A 25,733-nucleotide genomic window follows, 5' to 3' on the forward strand; every position below is an offset into this window, starting at 1 on the left:
GAAGAGATTGATAAAATTCAATTTCATTAAAACTGAGAATGTCTTTTGATGAGGAGACACCAATGAATGAAATGCCCTCCCATGCGGTCTCCTTGCCGTACAGACACTCGATACGGGACTTTCAAGCAGAATACGTAGAGAGTACCTATGAGTATAGAACACTTACACTATGAAAGTGACAACCGAAAATGGCCAGATACTTGAAAAGGTGCTTAAAAAGATGATATTCGGGTGCTCTGTCAGCATATGAAAGGGTGTTCCTCGGGTGTGATGGGACATCAGGGGAACTCAAATGAAATCCTACGATGAAATACCATTACCATCGCCAGAATTGACTACAGTTTAAAAGGCTGATGGTACAGGAGGGTCTGGAAGCCCCTGGAAGTCCCGTGCAGTAGCTGTAAGACTGTATGTGGTGCAGTGTCATTGGGAGATTGGCAGTATCTCATACAGCCGGTGGAATACAGCTGGTGCCTACGTTATGCTCCAGCAATTCTGTCCCAAGTGGATGCCCAGCGAAAACAGAGACAGAGGCACGCTAAAGGACGTGTGGAAGAATGTTCACAACGGTGTATTCGTAATAATCTCCAGTCAGAAAGGAGCGCCTGGGTGGCTCACTTGGTAAAGTGGCCAACTCTTGATTTCGGCCCAGGTCGTGATCTCAGGGTCCGTGAGTTCCAGCCCCGCATCAGGCTCTGCACTGACAGCGCATAGCCTGCCTGGGATTCTCTGTCTCCCTCTCTCTCTGCCCCTTCTCTGTTCCCTCAAAAATAAATAAATAAATGTAGGGAAAAGAATAGCATTTATCCCCAGGAGAGTGGACAGTAAGTTCTAGCATTGTTAGCACAGTGGTACACAGCATCGGAGGTTGGACTGTTGCTACACTCAGCCACGGGTAAACCTCAAACAGTGTTGAGTGAAAGGAGCAATACATAAAACAGCGTGTATGGTTTCATTGACGTGGAATTTCAAAAAGCAGACAAGAATGAATAAAAGGTAATAGAATCAGAATATTGATACTCTTTATTTTTGTTCCATGCTGAGGGCGTTTGTGTTTTCCTGAATGTATGCTTCAATCAAAAGTTTGCTTAAGGGGGGGGCGCCTGGGTGGCTCAGTCTGTTGAGCATCCGACTTCAGCTCAGGTCATGATCTCGCAGTTCATGAGTTCAGGCCCCACGTCGGGCTCTGTGCTGACAGCTCGGAGCCTGGAACCTGCTTCGGATTCTGTGTCTCCCTCTCTCTCTGCCCCTCCCCCGCTCATGCTCTGTCTCTCTCTGTCTTTCAAAAATGAATAAACATAAAAAAATAAAAAATAAACAAAATAAATAAATGTAAAAAAAAGTTCGCTTAAGGAATAAGAAGAAGCACTTAGGGACCAAAATGATGACGCCAGCTCACAGTTTAAATTCTCCCTGCTTTAACTTCCTATTTAAATCATTAACAGATTTGTTGAAGTTTATTTATTTTGAGAGAAAGAGAAAGTGTGCACAAGTGGGGGAGGGGCAGAGAGAGAGGGAGACCCAGAATCCCAAGCAGGCTCAGCACTGTCAGCACGGAGCCCAGTGCACGGCTCGATCCCATGAGCCATGAGGTCATGACCTGACCCGAAACCAAGAGTCAGACACTTAACTGGCAGAGCCACCCAGGTGCCCCTTAAGTCATTAATGGAATTTTTAAAAGGGAAACCCAGCCTTTACTTGCACTGTCCTCAAGGACTTCTTGTGAAATAGCACAGATGAGACTGACTTCAGGGATGGGCCAACTGATGGCAGAGTTTGCATGCACAGAGGGAGAGCGCCACGGGGGCGGTAGGAGATCTGCACAGGAACTGCTCAGCTGGGCACAGCAGGACCCGGAAAAAGAGGCAGCTTGAGGGACAGGCAGTTAGGAAGCTTATCTCGATCCGAAAAACGTCTCGAGGGAGCATTCTCTACTGGATCCCAGGCACGGCCGGGACTCTTCGGCAGTGTTCACCCCTGCCTTCTCCTTGGCTCAGGCTCTGCTGAAGTGACTCCTGCTGAGGACACTTGTGTTGGTCAGAGTCTGGGAGCACAGCGGAAGCTGTCCTAACAACCCAGGAAACGCATCCCTTGGCAAGGTGACAGTGCTCCAGAGATGGCCCTCTACTCTTTCTCCCGGTCACCCAGGGCTGTGACACGAGCACTGATGCCCTGGGGGCGTGAAGAAACACAAATGAAGATGAGCGCCGTATCAGCCTGCAAACTTGGAGCCAACACTCCCTTGTAAAATTTGCCAGTGAAGAAGTCAGGGACGAAAACTGGTCAGAATGGATGAATTTGAATTCAGGACAGGTTTTTCAATGAACAAACACGGTTTCTGAATTGAAGAGGAGGAAATGGTGGTAAACAGCATATTGGGTATTGCACGGTTGACCGAATCTATAGAGCAGGAAACACCCTTGAGTGAATCCTGCAGACAAGAGGGGTAAGAAAGACGAACAGGAGACACACGATAGGAGTCCTGGAGAACAAAATCCAGGAGACCCCACTTAACTGATTATAGTAGAGAGAGAATTAAAATAAAAATTATCTTTACTTGAAGAAAACCTTAGTCCCTAAATTATAGTACCAGACCAAATTAACTCAGAGGGGAGGGGGAAAAAAAAGCCATCTAGGGATGTTGTAAGATTTTGTTGTTGTTTTTTGCATTCAGAGAGAAAACTTGACAAGCTTTCGTTGAAAACACAGGCACACATTAATGTTCACACCAGTGTAGAAAGACATAGAGCAGTACCTGACGAGTGTTATGATGGGTGAGACCACTTTAGATTATTAGGGTGCATTCGATCCAGGACAGGAATTGCACCAAAACTACTAAAATACCGGTTAAACGTTTCATGGTATCTTTTAAAATGTAGCAGCATTAGAACAACGCCATGGAGTCCACAGAGTTCTAAAACTATGTGGAATCAGAAATTATGGGAGGTAAGATCTCCAGTAAGGGGTTAATATCCAAAATATGTAAAGAACTCGTACAACTCAACACCAAAAAACTGTAAATAATACCATTAAAAAATGGGCAGAGGACCTGCATAGACATGTTTCCAAAGAAGACATCCAGATGGCTAACAGACACATGAAAAGAAGTCCAGTGTCACTCATTGTCAGGGAAATGACAATTGATGCAAATCAAAACCACAATGAGGTATCACCTCATACCTGTCAGAATGGCTAGAATTAAAAAGCCTAGAAATATCAAGTGTTGGCAAGGGGGTGGAGAGAAAGGAACCCTCACGCAGTGTTGGTGGGAATGCAAATTGGTGCAGCCATTGTGGAAAACAGTATAGATGGTCTTGAAAAAATTAAAAGTAGAAACATCATACAATCCAGTGGTTCGATTACTGGGTATTTAGCCGAAGAAAATGAAAACATGAATTCAGAAATAATGTGTGCACCGCTGTGTTTACTGCAGCATTTTTTAATAATAGCCAAGATATGGAAGCATCCATGGTTGTACAGATAAAGATGTGGGGTAGGGTGGGTGTGCGCGTGCCTGAGTGTAATGAAATATTACTCAGCCATAAAAAAAAGAAAATCTTGTCATTTGTTACAACATGGATGGAGCTAGAGGATATTATGCTAAACGAAAGGAATCAGAGAAAGATGCCATGATTTCACTTATGCGCGGGATCCGAAAAAACAAAACAAATGAATAGACAAACAGCAGAAACAGACCTGGGAAAACTGAGAATTGATGGCCGCCAGAGGGGAGGAGGGCAGGGGAGGAGTGAAAGAGGTGGAGGGGGGAAGGGCGGCCAGGCTTCCAGTTGTGCGATGAGTAAGTCATGAGGATAAGAGGCACAGCGTGGGGAACGTGGTCAGTGACATTGCAATGGTGTCGCATGGTGACCAGCGGGAGCACAGCCTGACGCACAGACTTGTTGAATCGCTGTGTCGTACGCCTGAAGCTAACGTAACAGTGTGTGTCAACTGTACTTCAGGTGAAGAAAAATTGACTTCAATAAATTATGGGAGGTAAGGATTCCAAGAGGCTACTGATCAGAAAGACTAGTTGTTCGGCAGAAGCAAGGCCAGATCCTTCAAGCCAGGGCCCCAGAATTCCCCAGGAAAAAGTGGAATGCAGTGTGAGTTCAGAAGAAATGCCAACACTCACTCCCAAGCACAAGGAACGAGAATTAGTAGAAACAACCGATGGCAGGGATAGATCCGACGACTTCAGATATTAGGACAATTAGAAAAAGTCTTTTCGTACATTTAAAGAAAAATGAAGAAGCTCGGAAATAGAAGCAAGGAACACGCATCTCTGAAGAACAAAAGGGAACGTCCAGAGATAAAAAGCACACATTACAAATTCAGTGGCTGGAATAAACATTAGGTGTGATGATTGAAGAGAGATGAGTAAACTGAGAAGTGGGTGTGAAGCTGTCAGCAGAACTTTTGAAATGATGGGAAAGTTTTGTAACCTGCCCTGTCCACCGTGGTGGCCATAGCACTCCAAGTGTGGCCAAGGAGGTAAACTTTAAAATTTTATTTCATTGACCTTAATTTGACAAGTGACTCAACCTTATTGGATGTATGGGGTTTAACTGGTTGGGTTTCACGTGATAAGTGGGACCAAACTAATGGCAGTAGTAATTCTGAAACAGAAGATCGTCAGTGTTAATAAGAACTTGGTTAAACATTTCTACTCAGATGGCATCGCGAGTTTCTACGTTGGTGCAGCTTTTTGCTACAGTAGTTGACATGGAAAAATCGAAAACCTAAGATCGTGGCAGCTTTACGAAGTAAACGTCTGTGTGGATGACCGGTGTGATGGAAATGCTCTGGAGGTCTGGAGCCTTGGCCTTGCTCTGCCCGGGGCATCACTTCCTGCACGATCAGGGGTCGACAAGTGCTCTTTTCCGGACGGCGATCCACAGGAATTGGGCTCTGCCTAGAAATCAGGGTCTGGGGAGTGAAAACACGCCCGTGTCAGTCCCTGCCTGGGCCACCGCGTGCTGCAGGGACACAGAATGGCGAGGGCATAGATACTGTTTGTGTAACCAGAGGACTGGATCTATGATAATCCTGATATCAGCAGGGGGCTGGAACTTCAAAGAGCCGTCGGGGGACCTTGTTCTGTAGCGGTGGACCCAAAAAGGAGTAGCAGTGGTGAAATGGCTCTATCTAGCTCTGCCTCCTGCTTCGGGTTGTAGTACCGGCTAGGCACTCTGAGATTTGCGGAACAAATGCATGCATAAGCGTGCGCACCGTGCAAGCCAGAATTCCAAAATGCATGGAGTCTGATGCTAAAAAAAAAAAAAAAAAAAAAAAAAAAAAAAAAAAAAAATCAACTAATAAAACAAAACATGAATTTACTTTAAATCAAGCTGAGCTTGTAGACTAGTCCAAAATACAGTTCAAAATAAAATAAGTATATTTAGGCTGTCCGAGGAAATGAGGGTGTAAGTTCGATTAAAACTGAGAAAGAAGTGGGGCTCCTGAGGGGCTCAGTCGGTTAAGCGTCCGACTTCGGCTCAGGTCGTGATCTCGCGGTTCGTGGGTTCGGGGCCCGTGTCGGGCTCTGTGCGGACAGCTTGGAGCCTGGAGCCTCCTCAGGATTCTGTGTCTCCCTCTCTCTCTGCCCCTCCCCTGCTTGTGCTCTGCCTTTCTCTCACTCTCTGTCTCTCTCAAAAATAAAGAAGCCTTAAAAAATTTTTTACAAAGCTGAGAAAGAAGTAAAACAGAAATGATAAACAGTTGGCTATGAAAACTGATGCAGAGATTTAGAAATGAAAAAAACTTAGCCGTCGATACAAAAGACCGCATATTTGATGTACTCTAGGCCGGAAACAACTGGGGATAGAACTGGGGAAGTTGGCAGATAGGCCACAGGGATTTCCCAGCATGACACAGATTCAACTGCGTGAAAGAGTGGTTGAGCACCAGGGGGAACAGAAAGGGAACTGGTAAGATACGTGTAGCGAACGTGGCGGGACGTAATTCTGGAAGTGGGAGAAGCGGTATTGGAGATCATGTGGCGAAGCATTTGAGACTTGATGTTCTCAGCTTGGAATCAGATCTCTGTGCCGCGTGGGAGACACGAAGGTATCTAAATGTGTATCTAAATGCCCTGAAGGACGAGTGGAGAACAGTAGTGTAGAAGTTAGCAGGAATGTAGACTGTCTGGGAAGGTGTAAGCAATCAATTAGACTGACAGCCACCTTGCGATGAGCCACAGTAATTGCCAGAAAGCGAGCCATAGCTCCTTGTTTCCACGGAGGAAAAAGAATTGTTAGCCTTGCCCTAAAGCTTTATACGTCGGCACTCCATTATAATTCAAAATAAGGAGGAAATACAGATTTTTCCAGGAATGGAAAGAGTAAGAGTTTACCATTCATAGATTGCTTGAAAAGATATACTTGGCCCAGAAGGAGAGTGAACCCAGGAGAAGGGTGTTGCAGCTTGGTTCCCTGGAAGGCAGGCTTTTCTGTCTTTTTTTTTTTTTTTTTTTTAAGTTTATTTATTTTGAAAGTGAGAGAAAGCGTGACTTGGGGAGGAGTAGAGAGAGACGGAGAGAGAGAATCCCAAGCAGTTCTCTGCACTGTCCTCCAGAGCCTGATGTGGGGCTCAAACCCACGAACTGTGAGATCGTGACCTGAGCCAAGGTCAGATGCTTAACCAACTGAGCCCACCCAGGCGTCCCAGAAGCCAGGCTTTTGAGGCAGAGATCAGTGTGTGAAGCGGATGAGATGGCAGTGGCCTTGCCATCAACAGCTAGAGGAGCAGAGGGAAGTTGGCCTGCAGTGAGATCTTAACAAAGACCTCTACAGGCAAGGCGTACCACTGGGATGACCCTCCAGGGTTGGCCTGACATGCATGAGGGTCTTGATTTCCCTGCCCCTCTGTGGAGCAGTCATGAGCTCAGGCTGCCCCAGGGAGGCTAAGGTGGCTCTCTTCAGCCCAGGTCATCCCGAAGAGGCTGGCCACTGAGGGTTGTCTGCCAGGAGAATCCCTTCATACTGGAACTCGGTGTAGGTATAGTCGCCATAGCACAGCACCACATCCCGCCCAGAAGGTATGGAATATAGAAAACAGCACTGAGTTTGGAAACAGGTGAGGGGGCTCAGTCGGTTAAAGGCCTGACTCTTAGTTTCAGCTCAGGTTATGATCTCACGGTTCGTGGGTTCAAAGCCCACGTCAGGCTCCGTGCTGATGGCGCGGGGCCTGCTTGGGATTCCCTCTCTAGCCCCTCCCTTGCTCTCTCTCTCTCTTTCTCAAAATAAATAAAAATCAATTAATCAGAAAAAAGAAATAGATGAACTACGTTGTCAGTGTTAACTTTTGCAAGTAAAAAAAAAAAAAAGAATTTAATTGAGATTGGAAGAGAGGGGTGATTAAGATACATGGTCCCAGACCAATATGGTAAATATAAACAACATGAAAATACCTCTGGCCACATTAATTAGACAAGGTAGGATTCAAGGCAAAAATATCAGGGCAGAGTGTTTTATTATATCAATATAGTCCTTAGTAAGGCGGTGGTGCTCTCCACGTTTGGACCAAAGGACACAGGATTGAAACTCAGAGCGCAAAAATTAAAAAAAAAAAATCTAAGGATAAATTGATAAAATTTATATATAGTTTACTTCCCAGACTTCTGGTTTCTCTTGGGTGGTGTCAGTATAAATACTAGTGTATGCATTTAGAAAACACGTGCATACACACAATTTTATACACACATTCGTACATTTATTCGTAGTATTCGCAGCTGTGCTGTAATCTGTAATCAGTAGTTAACTTGTTTCTTGTTTTCCACTAATGCTTCTACACTGAATATCCTGAGGACAAATCCTTAGATTATAAATTAAGTGTGTGTGTGTGTGTGTGTGTGTGTGTGTGTGTGTGTACGTACATCTGGCAGGTTGTTCTCTTTGTTCCTTTTGTATCTGAAGGAAAAAAACTGCTTGATTCTTTGTGATACTTCACTTGTGAAAAGAAAAGCACTTGGGTAACTGTGTTTCCGTTTTAATAATGGTATTTTTCTGTTATTTTAGCCTTACGAAGGATGAATCCAAAAGGCCAAAGTATAAAGAACTTCTGGTAAGTATGAGACCTCGGGAATTTTAGTTATTTGTATGAGACCTTGGGAATTTTAGTTATTTCCTCGCCCAAATGCTCTTAGCATGCTCATTCTCTAAGCAAGTCATGGTCTCCTGTGTTCTCAACAAATAGCCTGACCTAACTGAGTATTTTATTATTATGTTTTTAATAATTTTATTTTTTCTAATGTTTATTTTTGAGAGAGAGTATAAGCAGGGGAGGGGCAGAGAGAGGGAGAGAGAGGGAGAGAGAGGGAGAGAGAGGGAGAGAGAGGGAGAGAGAGAGAGAGAGGGGGGGGAGAGAGAGAGAGAGAGAGAGAGAGAGAGAGAGAGAGAGAGAGAGAGAATCCTAAGCAGGCTCCCCATTGTCAGCGTGGAGCCTGACGCCGGGCTCAAACTCACAAACGCCAGATCATGACCTGAGCCAAAATCAGGAGTCAGATGCTTAACCAATTCCACTACCCAGGTTCCCCCACCGCCACCCCCCACCCCACCATTGAGTGTTTTTTTTTTTTTAATAATGTTTGAAACCAGTATTTGGAAAGAGAAAATTTGAAGTTACATTTTCCTCCTAATTTTTGGCTAGATTCTCATGGAAAAATTTGGCCTTGACATGTCATAAAAATTACCCCCCAGAATTTTAACATTCATTTCAGGAGCCACCGTCCACTGCCTGGCCTGTGTGTGTTTAACAAAGTTTTTTTTTTTTTTTAAGTAATTTAAAAAAATTTTTTTAATGTTTTATTTATTTTTGAGACAGAGACAGAGCGTGAGCAGGGGAGGGGCAGAGAGAGGGAGACACAGAATCCGAAGCAGGCTCCAGACTCAGCTGTCAGCACACAGCCCAACGCGGGGCTCGAACCCACAAACCATGAGCTCATGACCTGAGCTGAAGTCGGACGCTTAACCAACCGAGCCACCAGGCTGCCCCTACAAAATTATTCAAAATTATTCTGTATTAAACTCTCTCAATGCAAATTTACATCATACAGCAAATTTCCATTTCTTCAAAAGCTCACCCATCCCTGGGACTTGGTTGTTTTAAGCAGCGCTGGAATGGCTGCGGTCCTGGCAGTGAACAAAATGCTGTGACCTAATCAATAACGTGGTGATAGTTGAAGCAAAGACCCCCTTGCCTAGCTGTCCAGGGTGTTAGGTCAAACTTCTGGTCTGTGCCAGCAGGGACTCCGAAGATACCCAGCCCACGTACTTAGAGAAGCCATGAAAGAGAAACACTGGTAGAGATGGCGTGTGAAAGGGTGGGCTTGTGACGCAGATACGGGGCTGGTGGCTTCGGAGGGGACGGGGGCCGAAGTTCACAGGATGGGATTCTGTCGAGCCTCTTTCAGAGCAGGGTCTGGAGCACTGGAACAGCCTCTTCTCTAAGATCCTTCTGCACGTGGGGGATATGGGAGGTTGAAGCTTATGCCTGTGTCCCACGGGGAGTGGCAACCCATACTCATGTGGCTCTTCCTGGCTCTCAGGTGGTGGCAGGGCCTCCAGCTGTGTTTGGGGCCGAGGAGCAGCTCTCCTGCTGTCTGCCTAGCAAATCCTCCCCGGTGTGCAGAGAAGCCTCCTGACCTCACTGCCAGGATGGCTCTTCCAGATCGGGCTTGCCCACACCCACTAACCGGTCTCTCGGAACGAGCATGACCGTATTTCACAGCCATTATGATTATGGGGTGGGAGCCTTCCGTCCCGTGCCGTATCGAAATTGGGAAAAGCTCAGTGTGGGCTCCCCTACGAACTTTGATCATCTTTTCTTTTTTCTTGCAGAAACATCCCTTTATTTTGATGTATGAAGAACGTACCGTAGAGGTCGCATGCTACGTTTGTAAAATCCTGGATCAAATGCCAGCCACTCCCAGCTCCCCCATGTACGTCGACTGATCTCGCCGCTGCGTCAGACTCTAGGAAAAAGGGCTGAGAGGAGGCAAGACGTAAAGAATTTTCATCCCGCATCGCAGTGTTTTTATTGCTTGCCCAGACACCACGTGCAGTGAGATTGGTGTTCGTTTCCATCTTGTGTGTATGCTCCTGTCACCTAGACATGCATCCCCGTGATACCCGATCGATCACACAGTGTTCGTGCTGGTCAGAGAGACCTCACCCCGCTCTTTTGTGACGGACGTGTCCGTGACATGTGGAAGTCAGTACGATCAATTTATTGACTGTGATCAGATCACATCTTAACTTCATTTCTAGACTCAAAACCTGGAGACGCAGCCACTGGAATGGTGTTTTGTCAGACTTCCAGAAACTGGGAGCGCACGGTGATGGATGTACGTCGTCTGAACACAGAGACTCGGGCTTGAGCGAGAAGGGTTTGCACAGCCAACGAGACGCATTGCCTTCTGGAGCTGGGAGACAAAGGAGGAATTTTAATTTTCTCTCTTCACCAAGTGCAATAGATTTACTGATTTGATACTCTGTTGCTTCACCGTCACGGTCGATGTTCGGGGATCGATGTGCTCAGCCAAATTTCCTGTTCGAAATATCACGTTAAATTAGAACGAGTTTCTCTTTACCAAAAACCGTGTTGCGTTCAAAGAGGTGAACCCTGAAATACGGAGACAGGACAGAACGTGTTCTTTTCTCCTTGACTAGTCCTTCTCTTCATCGGGAAGACTCAGGAGTCTGCCACTTGTCACAGAAGGTGCTGCCCCTAAGAATTTTCTTTCTCAAAGTTCGGTGTCCTGCCAACTTGATGTTCCGTCTGCCACAAACCACCAGGACTGAAAGAAGAAAAACGTGCTGAGGGCCAAGTTTACGGGTGTTTCCAATTCTAGCATCCGATCTGGAACAACTTACAGCACCCTGTATTTCCCCTGGGTCCCAAGCCTGATACTTTAGCCATCATAACTCACTCACAGGGAGAAGTAGCTATAGAAGCGATGTGCCTTGACTGATGACGTAGAGATTGCTTATAGGCAGCACGAGACCAAACCTCAGTCGTCTGCCCGCACTGGCCCACATCTTCGGTTTCTGGATCCCTCCCCCTGCCCATGTGGTCTGTTGCCGCTAACTGACTTTTGCTCAGTCCAATATTTTGCCTTTTACCCCCCACCCCTCCATATCAAAACCATTTTTAATCATCCGGGATATTTAGCCCCAAATCCCTCCTGCACTCTAACGTGTAAAAGGCTGAGGAGCGTGGGGCCCCACTGATGTGGTAGGTGATGAGGAAGCATCTTCTAGAGACACATTTGACCAGATGAGGGTCTGAAATGGCAGTCTTTAGAGAAGCTCGTCACCCGTGAGAGTCTCTGGCACAGGTCACTGTCGTTTCTTGGAATTGGAATTCTACAAAAAAAAAAAAAAAAAGACAACAACAACAACAACAACCAAAAACCCACAAAACCCCAAAGCCCAAGACCACCCCTAGAATCTGCTCTCTTTTGCTATGCTGCCTCACTTACCCCTTAGCCGGGTCTTCCCTAGGTTTCGCTCAGGCCTCCCCGGCACTGAGCGTTGGGTTCCGTGTAACAGTTAAGCAGCCCTTGGGAGTGGCTCAGGCACACTGGGTAGGAAACGGCCGTGGGCCGAGAGGCACACAGTGCCATCCAGGAACCAGGTGGTGGCAGGTGTCGACGTGTCTCCTCCCAGGGTGGCCGTCGCAAACGGTATAGAACGATAGAGGGGAGACGGTGCTGTTTAAGGTTACGTCCCTGTCCATTTTCAGAATTCAGAAATGATTTCTCACTTTGGTCCGCCTGCCCAGTCTCCTTGTTTTTCTCCCCCCTCCCTGGCTCCCCAAACCTTAGACTTCCCAGTGTTCTGAACGGAGGCGTCGTTGCACGTCTTCCTTCGACCGCACCAAGCCATCATCCTCCGTTGCCCCCGGCGACTCAAGAGGAATCTGTTTCTCTGCTGTCAACTTCCCGTCTGGCTCAGCGTAGGGTCACTTTGCCATTAGACACATGGAGATCAAAGCAATTCTGACTGTCCAGGAGCTAATCTGACCGTTCTGTTGTGTGGACAACCACATAAAAAGGCAATTTTAGTGTATTAATCATAGATTATTATAAACTATAAACTTAAGGGCAAGGAGTTTATTACAATGTATCTTTATTAAAACAAAAGGGTGTATAGTGTTCACAAACTGTGAAAATAGTGTAAGGACTGTACATTGTGAGCTCTGGTTATTTTTCTCTTGTACCATAGAAAAAAAAATGTATAAAAATTATCAAAAAGCTAATGTGCAGGGATATTGCCTTATTTGTCTGTAAAAATGGAGCTCAGTAACATAATTGCTTCTTGGAGCTTTGGAATATTTTATCCTGTATTCTTGTTTGAATTCCTCCTCTATTTAAGATATATACATGGAATCGAAGTGTTTATGTAATAGTTCTACCCTTTGCCTGCAGGTCAGTTGTAATAAATCTAGGCTGTGATGATGACTTTGTAATTTGATTTTCTGAAGTCAGACCCTGAGAGGGGAAAAATCAAGTAAATTCCATTAAATTATCTGTGCATTTCACATTGGGACAAACTCCCTTCTTCTGGAAGTGTTTATGGCTCCTTTTTTTCCCCCCCCTCCTCCCTTCTTGTGGTTGCGCTCTCTCTCTCTCTCTCTCTCTCTGTCTCTCTCTCTGCTCACTCTTCTTGAAACCACAGAGGTATTCGTGAAGCACCTGTTGAGTGGGTGTGATGCAGTCTCTTTTTCCAGTTTGCTCCTCTGTTGGTTGCCCTCACCTGCCCTGGCTTTCTCGATGCTAAAGGAAAAGGGTACCGTTCTTCAACCTGTGTCACGGTGGAGGTACACAGCTCGTAAGAACCCAGCCTGCCTCACGCTGGTGCCGTCGCTGCTGGGTGAGCACTGGATACCAGCTCAGATTGCGGTCACCGCTACTTTAGAGAGAAGGGTGGGGAGGAGGTTTGTGGGCCAAAGGCCTGTGGAGGCCAGACCTGAGAGGTTTATGGGCGGGAGGATAGATGTTGCTGAGCAGAAAGCCGTGGGAGCCTGGAAAGTGGGGGAGGGAAGAACTTCAAAGCTCCAGCACTGAATGTATCTGTTACATTAGCACCTCTCGGCTATTGGCCAAATCCTGACTCATTGATCATATGCAGATTCAGCACCTCACTCTTCCCCCGTGCCTGTTTCCTAACCTGATCTGAGATGCAGGAGGTATCGTTCTGGAACCAGCCGTGGTAGGTGAGTATCGAACGTTCTCCAGGGAATGGCCGTAGATAGCCTCCCCAGCTACGCCTTTGCTGCCAGGGGAAAGGATACCCCGCGGAGCTTCCAGACCCTAGCCGTGCAAGGCAATGTCATGGGAAATAGACTGTGAGCAACCTGCCTCTCCTGTATGTGTTCATCTCCTTTGATCCTGACTGTAGCCTTCCAAAGTCAGTTTGTAGTGCCTCGTCTTAGATAGAAGAGAGGAAAACGAAAGCGGAAACAAGGCTGGGAGAAGCAAACTTGTGGCTCCGGTAGCAGCAGGGAGGGGAGCTGAGATTCAAATCCACGTCTGTGACATGCACTGTAGGAAATGCTACATTAATTAAGAAAACAAAAAACTGTCACCCAAGAAGCAGGCCGGAGTTGAGAGGGAGAGGGAACTCCAGCTGGGGTAACTCTGTTCATAAACCTGACCAAGGCCAGCTTCTTTGTCTTGGGGATGAGTTGACCTCAGAGGTTCTGGAGCGGGGTGCTCAGTGGGGCTTAGTGGCCAATACAAAGGCAGCGTCAGGTGTAGCACCCCCGGGATTCAGGACAGAGGCCTTCATATCCCTATCAACATGATGACATCGTGTGGCAGTCGCTGGTAATGGGGATTTGGCAGGAGAGGAAATTGTGATGGCTTTTAGTTAGTATTAAAGTGCCTTTTCGCTTACTGGTTCCCTCCATGTGTCTTAGCTGCGGGAGGATAGAAACGGGACCCAGAGGGGCTTGGAAGCGTCCTGGAACACTGGCCGCCTTGTCTCGGAGGTCCAGAGGCGACTTCTGTCTCCAGCTCTCGACCAGGGCTGGATGCACTAGTCACGTGCATGGCATCTGTACCTATTACTCGGGATGTGAGGGATGGAGAACCTAAGAACTGTCGCTCTTGAACTTGTCAACTCCTTAAAATACCTCATGAAGTCGGCTGAGGGAAAATCCAATAGCACGAGCGACTCACTTCTTAGGGTGCACTCTTAAGACACGCGCGTGTGATGGAAAGCTGGTGTGAGACTGCGCGCGTAAGGAATACCGTTAGTCCGAACCACCAGCCTCCATGTGCCTTCTGGGAATTTGCTACGGACTAAATTGATGTATTTCTTTCAGATAAACGAGTATCCAGGAAATCTTTCCGATAAACGAATATCCAAGAATTCTCGTCTCAAACCTTGAAATCATTACAAGGTAACGCAACGTCTGCGTTAGCGTTTTTATTTTTGTTTTGTTCTTTTCCTGAGGGTCTGCCAAAGTGTATTCTACTTCTTCGATGCAAAATGTGACTCTGCCATCTGAAATTATCAATCTGTAGAGCATAGTGTGAAGTCATAACTGAGTAAGGATAATGTATAAGGAATCAGATTTCTATCAGCCTTTGATTTGCTGAAGCACTGAAAAACAGGACTTCTGGTTTTTCCTAGCTTTTCTGCGCAGATTCAATGCGAATGCAAGTCTGTGAGGTAGATAGTCCCACACGCCGGGTACCAGTCTTCAAGAACTTGGTAGCTTTTGTAAGGCAGTGCCTGGGCAGAGGCAGACCATCTCTGTCTCTTGATGCTTTGTTGAGAGTCTTCTGGAGAAACCATGTGTTTCCTATTCAACAACATAACAAATAAGGTGTGTGTATAAGATGGCTAAAAAAATGTTTTAAGCCAAGATTCGTTACATGCACATGATTCCTTCCTATCTCACGAACTCTACATTGAGTCCGGTCCGTGGAGCCATGGATGAGAACATTTTTTATTTCTTTGGAAAAAATGCCTTCAGCGTGTGGTTAGAAGCATCACGCTTCCTGCTCGCTTTTGATCCCAGGTGGTATTTCGCAGCTTCATTTCTTTGTTTGCAAGACTGGGTCCCGACACATCTGCCCGTTTCTATAAGGTCAACCCAATTCCAAAGCGTGGAGGGTTGTTTCAACCGAGGGCAGAGAAAGCATAAGCACTGGCTAGAATCAGCTTCTGTTCCTGAATATGTCAAGGCTTGCCTTGAATATGTGAGACTTGCCTTCTGGGGACCTCTTTCTCTTCACCTTCTTCTTCTGGGTAGGAGCCAGGTGCTTTTGGTTGGATCCCGTAATTTTCTCTAGTTTCTTTTGTTTCTCTCTACTCTGATTGACAGTGTGACACATTCATTTCTCACTGTGGGTTTCTGCCTCCTAGTCGGTCTTCCTCACCTCTGGGCTTGTTCCCCTTCAATCTATCCCCGTGACTGCCCTTCACCTCTCTTTTTTTTTTTCCTTTTCTTTTTTAAATGTTTATTTATATTTGAGAGAGAGCGAGAGCCGGGGAGGGGCAGAGAGAGAGAGAGAGAGAGAGAGGCTCTGGCAGTGCGGAGTCTGATGCTGGGCTTTGAACTCACGACCCACGAGATCATGACTTGAGCAGAAACCAAGAGTTGGTCACTTAATCGACTGAGCCCATATTTTTTAATTTTTTGATGTCTATTTATCTAAAAAATTTTTTTTAAACTTTTTTTTTAATTTATTTTTGAGACAAGGAGAGACAGAGCATGAACAGGGGAGGGTCAGAGAGAGGGAGACACAGAATCTGAAGCTGGCTCCGGGCTCTGAGCTGTCAGCACAGATCACGACACATGGCTCGAACTCACGAACTGCGAGATCATGACCTGAGCCGAAGTCGGACGCTTAACTGACTAGGCCCCCCAGGTGCCCCAGCCTTTGTAAAGTGCTGATTGAATTGTGTCATTCTTCTGTTTAAAATTCTTTAATAAGTCCTGGGGATATGCAGGATGAAGGCCGGGCTTATGTGTGTTTCCATGTATAGCTTTATTTAATCCTCAACACGTGGGTAGAAACTATTATCTCCGTGTTAAAGATTAAGAAACAGACTCACTGTGGCTAGTAATCTGCCCACTATCTCAGAGCCAGTGAGGAGTCTGGAAAAGTCAGGAGTAGGGCACGAGTGTGAAAAGATGGGCAGGGTCATAATCGTACATGAAACTGCACATGCCAAGGATGAACTTTTTCTCTTACATGCTGGAGAACCATAGGGGATTTTAGGCAAGGTCATGATCTCACGGTTCATGAGTTCGAGCCCCACGTCAGGCTCTGTGCTGACAGCTCAGAGCTTGGAGCCTGCTTCGGATTCTGTCTCTGTCTCTCAGACTGTGCTTTTGGAAAATCATTTCAGTGACTATGTAGGCTGGGAATGGGGAGGTTTGAAGGCTGATTAAGAAACAATATTCTAGGCAAAAGTTGGGGAAGGTAAAATAGTGGAATTGGAGGTGGAGAGGATTTAAGAGATAATGTAGGAGGTGGAATTAGCTCCATGGGCTCCTCATCAGATGTGTGCGGTAAAGAAGGAGGTAGGGAAGGGGGCCTGGACGAATGTTGTTTTCTGGCTTGGGTGACAGATTGCCTTAGAGATCGGTTGTGCCATTCACAAACTTTCATGGTTCACCAAACCTCCTGTGCTCTTCAGTACCTTCTTGTTGTCTAAGCTGGTTCCTTCTGTCCAGAACTCTTTTTTTTCCTGCTTTTGAAAGCACCTACCTACTCTGAATTAAAGACCTGAATTAAATCATACACCCTCTCAGAAGCCTTCCCAATTCTGTCCTCTGAGCTTCACTTCTCTCTCTCTCTCTCTCTCTCTCTCTCTCTCTCTCTCTCTCTCTCTCGTGATATCTCTGTGTAGCATTAATCATGTTCAGTTATGGTTATCTCTTTCCTTCCTTGGTTGTGAGTTATCTGAAGTCAGTCTAGTCATCCTTATGGCCCAGTGAGAAGAGTCCTCATACCTGTCCTACAGCGTCGGTACTCTTCTGTTAAAAAAGCCTTTCAATCCCAGTTTTTTCACACTTGTGGAACATAGCGTTTCATTCTCTCGAGCCTCGATGATGTTTTCCCAGAGCCATGCGAAAAATTGGATTTATGTATCTGTGGCATATTTCTGCTAAAAACAGAGAAGCCAATATAGACTCAGTTGACCGCACAGTCAATGGTGCGTATCCACAGTTTAGGCACTGTAGACAGAAGCAGGCAGGTACTATCACTAAGAAAGTACCCATGGCTTCTGTCTCTGAGAGGATGTTACAGTAGACACGCTTAGCAATCCTCCTAATTAATCTTTTCACGTGGGGATTGTGCTTACGTTTCCCTAATATTCAGCCATCCTGTAAACCATTCATTAGTTACTAGGATAAACACAGCTTGGTGGTGTTTAAGATTCTCAGATCCATAATTCTGAGTGATATGATCCTATAATTTTCCTTTCTCGTAAGACTTATTTTTTCTTTTTTTTTTTTCATATCAGGTTACATTTGCCTTGTAGAATGAATTGGAGTTTCTTTTCTCTTGCCTGGAAGAGATCGCCCCAATTTTTATTCCTTGAAAGCTTTTCAGAACTTTGCCGGTAAACCTGTCTTGGCTTGATGTTTTCTTTGTGAGAAGATTTTTTTTTTTTCAACGTTTTTATTTATTTTTGGGACAAAGAGAGACAGAGCATGAACGGGGGAGGGGCAGAGAGAGAGGGAGACACAGAATCGGAAACAGGCTCCAGGCTCCGAGCCATCAGCCCAGAGCCTGACGCGGGGCTCGAACTCACGGACCGCGAGATCGTGACCTGGCTGAAGTCGGACGCTCAACCGACTGAGCCACCCAGGCGCCCCTGTGAGAAGATTTTTAATCACGGCGTCAGTTTCTTCAGAGGATGATTTATATACTTGGAAGAATTATTTTTTGTGTCAGTTCCTGGAAGTTGATTTTCCTATGTTATCTATATTGCTACGTTGGTTGGCATCTGATTACTAACACTGTCCTTTCCCTTTTTAACCTCTGCTTTATTGACTCCCTCTTTGCCTTCATGATGCTCTTCTCGTCTTTTTTTTTTTTTTTTGATAAGTCTTTCCAGAGGTTTGTCTGCTGAGTTAATTACTGTTTTGTTTAAAAAATTTTTTTAATGTTTATTTATTTTTGAGAGAGAGAGAGACAGAGCGTGAGCAGGGGAGGGGCAGAGAGAGAGGGAGACACAGAATCCCGAGCAGGCTCCAGGCTCTGAGCCATCAGCACAGAGCCCGATGCAGGGCTCAAACTCACAAACCGCGAGATCATGACCTGAGCTGAAGCCAGACGCTTAACCGACTGAGCCACCCAGGTGCCCCACTGAGTTAATTATTTTGAAAATCGCCTTTTGGCTTTCTTTGCTATTTGTTTCTGCTCTTATTTTGGTTACCTCTTACCTTGTACTTCTTCTAGGTTTATAATGTTATTTCTCTCACTTTTCCACATGGACGTCAGACTCAAGAATTTTGAGACTTTATTCTTTTTAATGTAAGCATGTTAGGCTGTGCACTTCCCTCTAAGAACCACCACTGATGAGTCCCATACATTTTAGTACAGAGAGGTTTCATTATTACTCTGTTTTAGGTTTTCTTTCCAATTTTCATGATGATTTCTTATTTTGCTCAAAGGGTTCTTTTACATCATATTTTAAAAATTTCCAAATATCTTTTCGTTATTAACTTGTCATTCATTGACACTGCAGTTAGAGATGGTAACATATGTGGCATTTATTTGAAATTGGATATTTTTTTAGAGCCAGTAAGTGGTTTGCATTTTAATGTCACACTTTTCTCTCCCTCTCTCTCTCTCTCTCCATGTGTGTGTGTGTGTGTGTGTGTGTGTGTGTGTGTGTATGTGTATATATATATATATATATATACACATATGTATATGTGTATATATACATATATATACATATATACACATATACATATGTGTATATATATATATGTATATATATATGGTATACATCTATTTTCTGTATCGAATGTGGAATTCTCTAGATGTATCAGATCAAGATTGCTTACTTTATTGTTCAGATCTTTTATATTTATGCTGACTTTTGTTTGCTTAAAGCAGAGTAAATCCAAGGAAAACAGAATTAGGAGCAGAAACGAATGTGCGAGGACCCAAAGACAGAATGTGGTAGAGAGGATCAGGAAAGACAAAATTTATGTCTTCGAAAAGGGCAATGAAGGGGTAAGTCCTTGGCAAGATTACCGTATAAAGAAGGAAAAGGTGGAAATTACATTAGGACTGAGTAGGAAGCTTTGGCTGTACCTGGACCAGTCATGATTTGTTGTGTATCCATTGAAGTCAGTGAAACACAGTTTGAAAATCCTTAAAACCACACCGTACTGGATGCCTGGTTTTAGCGGTGGTGTCCCCAAACATTTATGGAACAGAGAATTCAAAACCGTGCCACCATCTTCCAGAGAATAGAGTAAGAGGGGGTCATTCTGCATATCATTTCTTGACGAACTGACTAGAGACCCCACTCATGCATATACCTAAAACTTGACTTTCACAGTGTGGGCAACCCCTGGGGAGAAAGGTGACATTGTGGCTCTAGGGCAATAGGTCTTTAAGATGAAAAAGAAAAAGTGAAATGAGAGCCCTAATTTTACATTTGTACACAAACATCAGTTCTAGATGGATCTAGAATATCAACAGACTGTAGAATTTTAAGGCTTTCGAAAACCATGAAAGATAGTATCTTCATGACTCGGGGCATCCACAGTATATAAAAACGTCCCATGACTCAATCAGAAAAATGCAACCGACCCGATAAAAGAATGGGGAAAGACATCAGCAGGTGTTTTAAAAATGGGGAAAGACATCAGCAGGTATGAGACTGTCAACATACGAAAAGAAGCTTGACCTTCTTGGTGTTGGGGCATGGTAGATTAAAAAAACCACAGTGAGACAACGTTTTCACACTCAGTAGGCTTAGAAGCTTTGAAAAAGAGGGACAAAACCAAGCGTTGGTGGGTATGAAGTCCTCTGAGAATTCGCATACACTATTTTTGGGAGTGCAAATGGATGTAAATATTGGGGGGGGGGATCGCCATAATCTAATCATTCGGGTGTGATGTTAACTTGCAATCTAGCCGTGCCCCCCTAAGCTTGCATTCCAGAGAAGCATTCCAGCGTGCAGCAGGAAAAACATGTAAGAATGTCTATACTGCCTGTAGTTACAGAACCCAGAAACACTCAAATGCCCACCAGTAGCCGATGTATAACTAGGCATCCATAGATACAGATTGCTACAGCTGTGTGTAATCTTTTACGATACATCTGTGTATGATAAAAGAGATATTATAAAGACTTGAAAGTGAGGATGTTGATAAAGTGTAACTTTGAATCTATGAAGCAGATCACAGAAGGTCATATCAGCCGTGAATCCATTTATATAAAGCTCAAAACCAGACAAAACGGAGGAAACCCTATTTTAAGAATACATCCAGAGGCGGGAGACCTCTTAGGCAAACCAAAAGAATGATCGATTCAAAACACAGGATACTGATTTCCTCTGGGCAAAGAGGTTGGGAGACACCGTCAGAGACGGGCCAATACCTCTCAGATGATATGAACGATCAGTTCCTCAAGCCGGATGATGGTGGGGTCGTTGGCGTTTGCTCTGTTCTTTCAACCGCACATGTATCTTTTATACGTGCTTATCTGTGTAAAATATTTCACAACAAATTTGAAAAAAGATACGAGAGAACAGGAACACAGAAGGAGTAGGGGGAGCGCCTTGGCGGTTCTGCTTGGGCTAGACTAGCAGTCCGGGTGCCCTGCGTTCAGACAGCAGCAGAGGTGACCGCGGCCCCGCCTTCCACTGTCTCCCGCTGAGTTACGGCTTCTTGGTTCGGGCAAGATCAACGCAACCCTAGGCTAGCCCACAACAGGGCCTGGTATAAAACGATGAGCGGGCCCATCATTTGTCCTTTCCCAGGACTGTGGGCGGGGAGACACTGAGATGATGAAGCAGGTGGCAGTGGGGTTCACCCAATGCTTGGCTGAACGGAACACAGGAACGAGCGTCCCCGAGTTAGCAAAAGCACGCTGTGCACGTCTTGGGCAAGTCAAAGTCCAAGGGGCGGGACCTTCGAGGTGGAGAATGTCCACACGGAAACCCAGTGCTCCTCTTACAACGGGAAGAGAAATCTGTGGCCTAGAGGCGGGGGGTGTAGAGTGAAATTCACCTGGCACCTCCTCCTGAAGGCCCCAGAGCTGCCACAGCCCCACGCAACCTGCAGGGCCAGCGTCTGAGCCCGTCCCCGGGGGCCCTGCCAGGATCAATATGCCACCTGCTTCGGGGCCGGGGGCGGGGGGGCAGCATCTCGCCTCCTTATACCCTAAGCCCAGCTAACGAGCAAATCGGTCGTTCTTTTCAAAATATTGCAACCAACTGGAAGGCTACTGGCCAAGGTGCAGGGCTCATTCTCCAGCTCATCCCCTCTCCCTCCGACGACAGCCAAGACTCCAGACAACACGAGAGGCAGCTAGCTCCCTGTGGACTCTGGAGAGCAGGTGCATCGGGGAAAGGAGTTGAAATTTGGAAGGCACGACTGTGCCTTGTCAAAACTCAGAGAAGTGTACATCCACAGGAGTGAATTTTACTAAAATAAAGAAACCGATCTTTAAACAACTGTATGTGAGAGAAGACAAAGAATGGGATGTGGGTCCAGAAGACCTGGGTTTCCCCAGGTCCAGCCACTTTCTGGTTGCTCGATCTCGGTCACTTAACTGAACCTCAAATCAAAAGCATGTTCCGGAACCACCCAGAAGCAAGCAAACCAGAGTGAGGTAATTTCAATGCACTTTCTAACACTCTTTCCAGTTCTGCTGGATATAAGAGGCCTGTGTTAGGTGGCTGACAACGTGAGGGCGAGGCTCTGGGTTCCATAGGGGCCTCCGCCGGCTGCTGAAATCCTTTCTGACCCGAGGTGGGGAGCCAGGGTGGGCGGGTTCTTCAACTTTTTCCACATGCAGGTGGACGGACATTCATAACCTCTCCCAGTGACGTGCCGACACTGAGAAAGCTCTTCCGGTCTTGGCTGTTCATCCATTCTTACCCCTGGACAGTGACGTATCCCGATGGGTACAATGGTCGGGAGTTAGACTGCACACTTAAGACTGCCCGGGTGTGAACCCTGCATCGACACTTTCTGCTGCAGTCTTGAACCCGGTGTCCCAGTTTCCTCCTCTGTGACATGGGGATAAACACAGTAATTGCCTCGTAATGTTCTGGTGAGGATTTAATGAGATAATGCATCTAAAATGGTATCCGCGCTGTCTGACCCGTAGGTGAATGATCAGTACATGCGTCGGCTCAGTAATCGCGACGTGACCTGCGAGCTGCGTTCACCCCATTGACCACTTGGGGGAGCCATATAGCCAAAAACCAAAACAGTTCTCAGGAGCGGTTAGGAGTTTTGTTTCTGACAGAGGGGGAGTTAAAGTGCATCTGGTTCACTCCCTCCTTTTTGCATTTGTGCAGAGGCTCTGGGAGAAGGAATAATTTGCTCACAGTCATGCAAATAGCAGGCAATCTGAAGACTGGAGTCTTTTTTTCTTTTTTTAATTTTTTGAATGTTTATTTATTATTGAGAGAGAGAGACAGAGCATGAGCATGAGGGGGGGGGAGCGGTGCAGAGAGGGGGGAGACACAGAATCGGAAGCAAGCTCCAGGCTCTGAGCTGTCGGCACAGAGCCCGACGCGGGGCTCGAACCCACAAACCGTGAGATCATGACCTGAGCGGAAGTCGGACGCTTCACCGGCTGAGCCCCCCAGGCGCCCCTCATCTACCTGACTTCTTATACAACATTTCCACTTGGAAGCCTGCGAGGTATCTCCTGTCATTTAAACCTGAGCTTCTTATCTCCTCCCATAAATGTTTCTCCAGCAGACTTTCTTATTTTGGTGAAGCATGGCTCCCTGTCTCCGTTTATTCAGCTAAAACTTTGAGTTGCCCTTCATCCCTCTCTTTCTCTCGTGGTCCACATGCACCAACAAAGACACTGGCCCTGCCTTCCAGCCAGACCCTGAATCCCATCACTTCTCACTTCTTACCACCTCCGCTGCTCCCATGATGACGTCAGCCACCATCAGCTTGTCTGTGGTCATTGCCAAGCCTCCCGCCAGCCTCCCGCTCGTGCCCGCCCACAGCTTACTCTCTGCAGGGCATGTCCCCCACTCCTTGGCTCCAAGACCTCCAGTGTGTCCCCTCTCAGGCCCTGATGGCTGCCCTTCCCAGGGTGTCTGCAGAAGTCTCCAACCATCCCTCCTTTCCTACCTGTCACACGGACCTCCTGGCTGTTCACGAGCAGTCCTGGAGTGCTCTCCCCTTCGCTCCTGCGTCACCTGCCTGCCCTGGTGTGATCCCCATGCCTGCAGAGCCACCCACTCCCCGTCTTCCTCCCCGTCTACACCCTTGTCACCTTCACCCCACTTCTCTTTAAAAGACTGCAGCACCTTCCCCCCCACCCCACCCCACCCCCGCACTGCCTCCCCGCTTCCCTAGCACTTACCAGCCAACATTCTGTGCATTCTATTTACTCATTTTGTTGAACGACTGTCTCCCCCTTCTAGAATGAAAAACAAGTCCGCGTGGTTGCCGAGGGGAGTTGGGGGGGATGGGTGAAGCAGTTGTAAAGGGGCTTAGAGCTACAGACTTCCTGTTGTGAACTGAAGAGGTTACGCAGGCGAATAGCGTAAGGAATAGGGGTCAGTTGGATTGTAATATGGTTGTTTGGTGACAGATGGTCGGGGCACTTATCCTGGGGAGCACTGCACAACATATGGGATTGTTGAATCATTACGCTCTACACCTGAAACTCATCTAACGCCGTGTCTTAATTACAGTTAAAAACACAGCTAGTGAACGTGAAGCAAGGGGTGCTAGGAGTAAAATGGTTTTGGCTTACTTATCCCTGTTTGATTTGGGGCAATTACAGGATCCCTCTTGGGAGCAAGCAATCACCGAGCCCCATTCCTGATATTACAGAGAAGGATGCAAGGGTGTCTCTGCTCTAAAAGGTTGACGTCACGTGCTCAGACCCTGCACACAAGGAAGTGTTGCATTCAGATCCTGCAAGTTCGAAAGTCAGTATGAGGCAGGAGGCGGTACCTACGGGCTTGGATAGTCACGGGCCCAGAGACGGAGTCCGATGTCACAAGGCAGACAGCAGTCGGCATGCAGGAAGTGGGGGGGGGGGTGGTGGAGGGCAGGCCAGACAGTAACAGAAGGGTTCTTGGGGGGTGTGATGGGAAACACATCTAAGAAGATAAGTTGAGGGCATGTTTGCAAAGACTTGTCCCTTTCACGGGTGAGGCACAAACAATTTTGAGCAGGAAAGGATCCAAATAAGTGCTTAGGAAGATTACTTTATGCAGGATGCCACAGAGGAAGTGGAGTCTGGGGCCGGGGGCCAGTTAGGAGGCTGTGAGAGATTTTTATTCCGAGGATGATAAGGACCTGGACCAAGATGGTGCCAGTAAGGCTAGAATTGGGAGAACAGATTTGAGAGATGTTGTGATGGGAAACGCAGTAAGTCCTGGAACTAGACAGTTGCAGGAGAAGGAAAGGCAGAAGAGAACATGCACTTAGGTATACAGACCAGTAACAGAAGGAAGAACGGGAGAAGCAGGGAAAAGCTGGTTGTGGAGGAGGGGAAAGGTTCATGGACTGTCTTGGTCAGGGTGGGCCACTTTAACCAACACATCCTAGACTGGGGGGCTTAAACAACTCTATTTCTCATAGTTCTGGAGGCTGGAAGGTTCCAGATCAAGGTGCAGGTAGATCTGGTTCCTGGTGAGAGCCCACTTCCTGGCTTGTCAGCAGCTGCCTTCTAGCTGTGTTGGCACAGGGCCGAGAGAGATTGTGTCTCTTCCACTAATCCCACCATGAAGGCCCAAGCCTCATGGCCTGATCTAACCCTAGTTACCTCCCAAAGGCCTGCCTCCAACTGCCAGCACATTGGGGATTAGGATTTCAACATATGAGTTTTGGGTGGAGCCAACCAGTCCATACTACGGGCTGTTGGTATTTCATTGGAGAGGAGACTCAGGGTTGAGGTCTCATTTTGGGTATTCCCAAGCAAAGCACCAGAGTTCAAGAGAACATTCTTTCCTACATGGGAAGATCTGTTGTTGTTTGAAGGCAAGAGGGAAGGAACCTGGATGGTCAGGAGAAGATCAAATATGATAGGTAAGGGACAAGATCGGTGAGGTTGTGCTGTATGGGGAGAGAGGTCTCCCATTCATGGAGCCTGGAGGAAATGTGGGCAGACTAGAGAGAGAAAACATTCGCAGGCAGACGAGGGAAAAGTAAAGGGGTTTATTGCTATGTAATACTTCCCAGTGAACAGGAGGCAAAGGTATCTGGCAGGAGTGGTGGATAAGACGCAGACGTGGGATCGGGGCTTACTACAGAGGGGAGATATGGGGCACGGAATGGTTTTCCATGACCAGCAAGTTTGAAATAGCCCCACCTCCCTGCCATGACTATCTATGCCCTTACCCTGCTTTATTTACTTGGTTGCATTCATCACTCTGTGACATCATCTTCTTTATTTATTTGAATACTCATCTATATCTTTCTCTTTAGAATGGAAATAAGGGGAATCTACTGTATGAATGATGACAACAGTGACGTCATGGGTGGGAGCAAAGCCTGGGTGCCAGCACCTTGACCCCATGGGACCT

The 25,733-nt window shown here is 46.5% G+C and overlaps 1 protein-coding gene across 1 annotated transcript in view; it reads left to right on the forward strand.

Moving 5' to 3' along the window:
* Window positions 1-12,463, forward strand: part of MAP2K4 (mitogen-activated protein kinase kinase 4) — a 139,678-nt gene extending 127,215 nt beyond the window's left edge. The window contains exons 10-11 of the mRNA XM_030295062.1: window positions 8,019-8,064; window positions 9,840-12,463. Coding sequence (XP_030150922.1) covers window positions 8,019-8,064; window positions 9,840-9,953 — 160 coding nt within the window. The 3' untranslated portion in view covers window positions 9,954-12,463. The remainder of the gene's footprint in view (window positions 1-8,018; window positions 8,065-9,839) is intronic.
* Window positions 12,464-25,733: the final 13,270 nt, after the last annotated feature.

Source organism: Lynx canadensis, chromosome E1 (assembly GCF_007474595.2).
Source record: "Lynx canadensis isolate LIC74 chromosome E1, mLynCan4.pri.v2, whole genome shotgun sequence".
NCBI lineage: Eukaryota > Metazoa > Chordata > Mammalia > Carnivora > Felidae > Lynx > Lynx canadensis.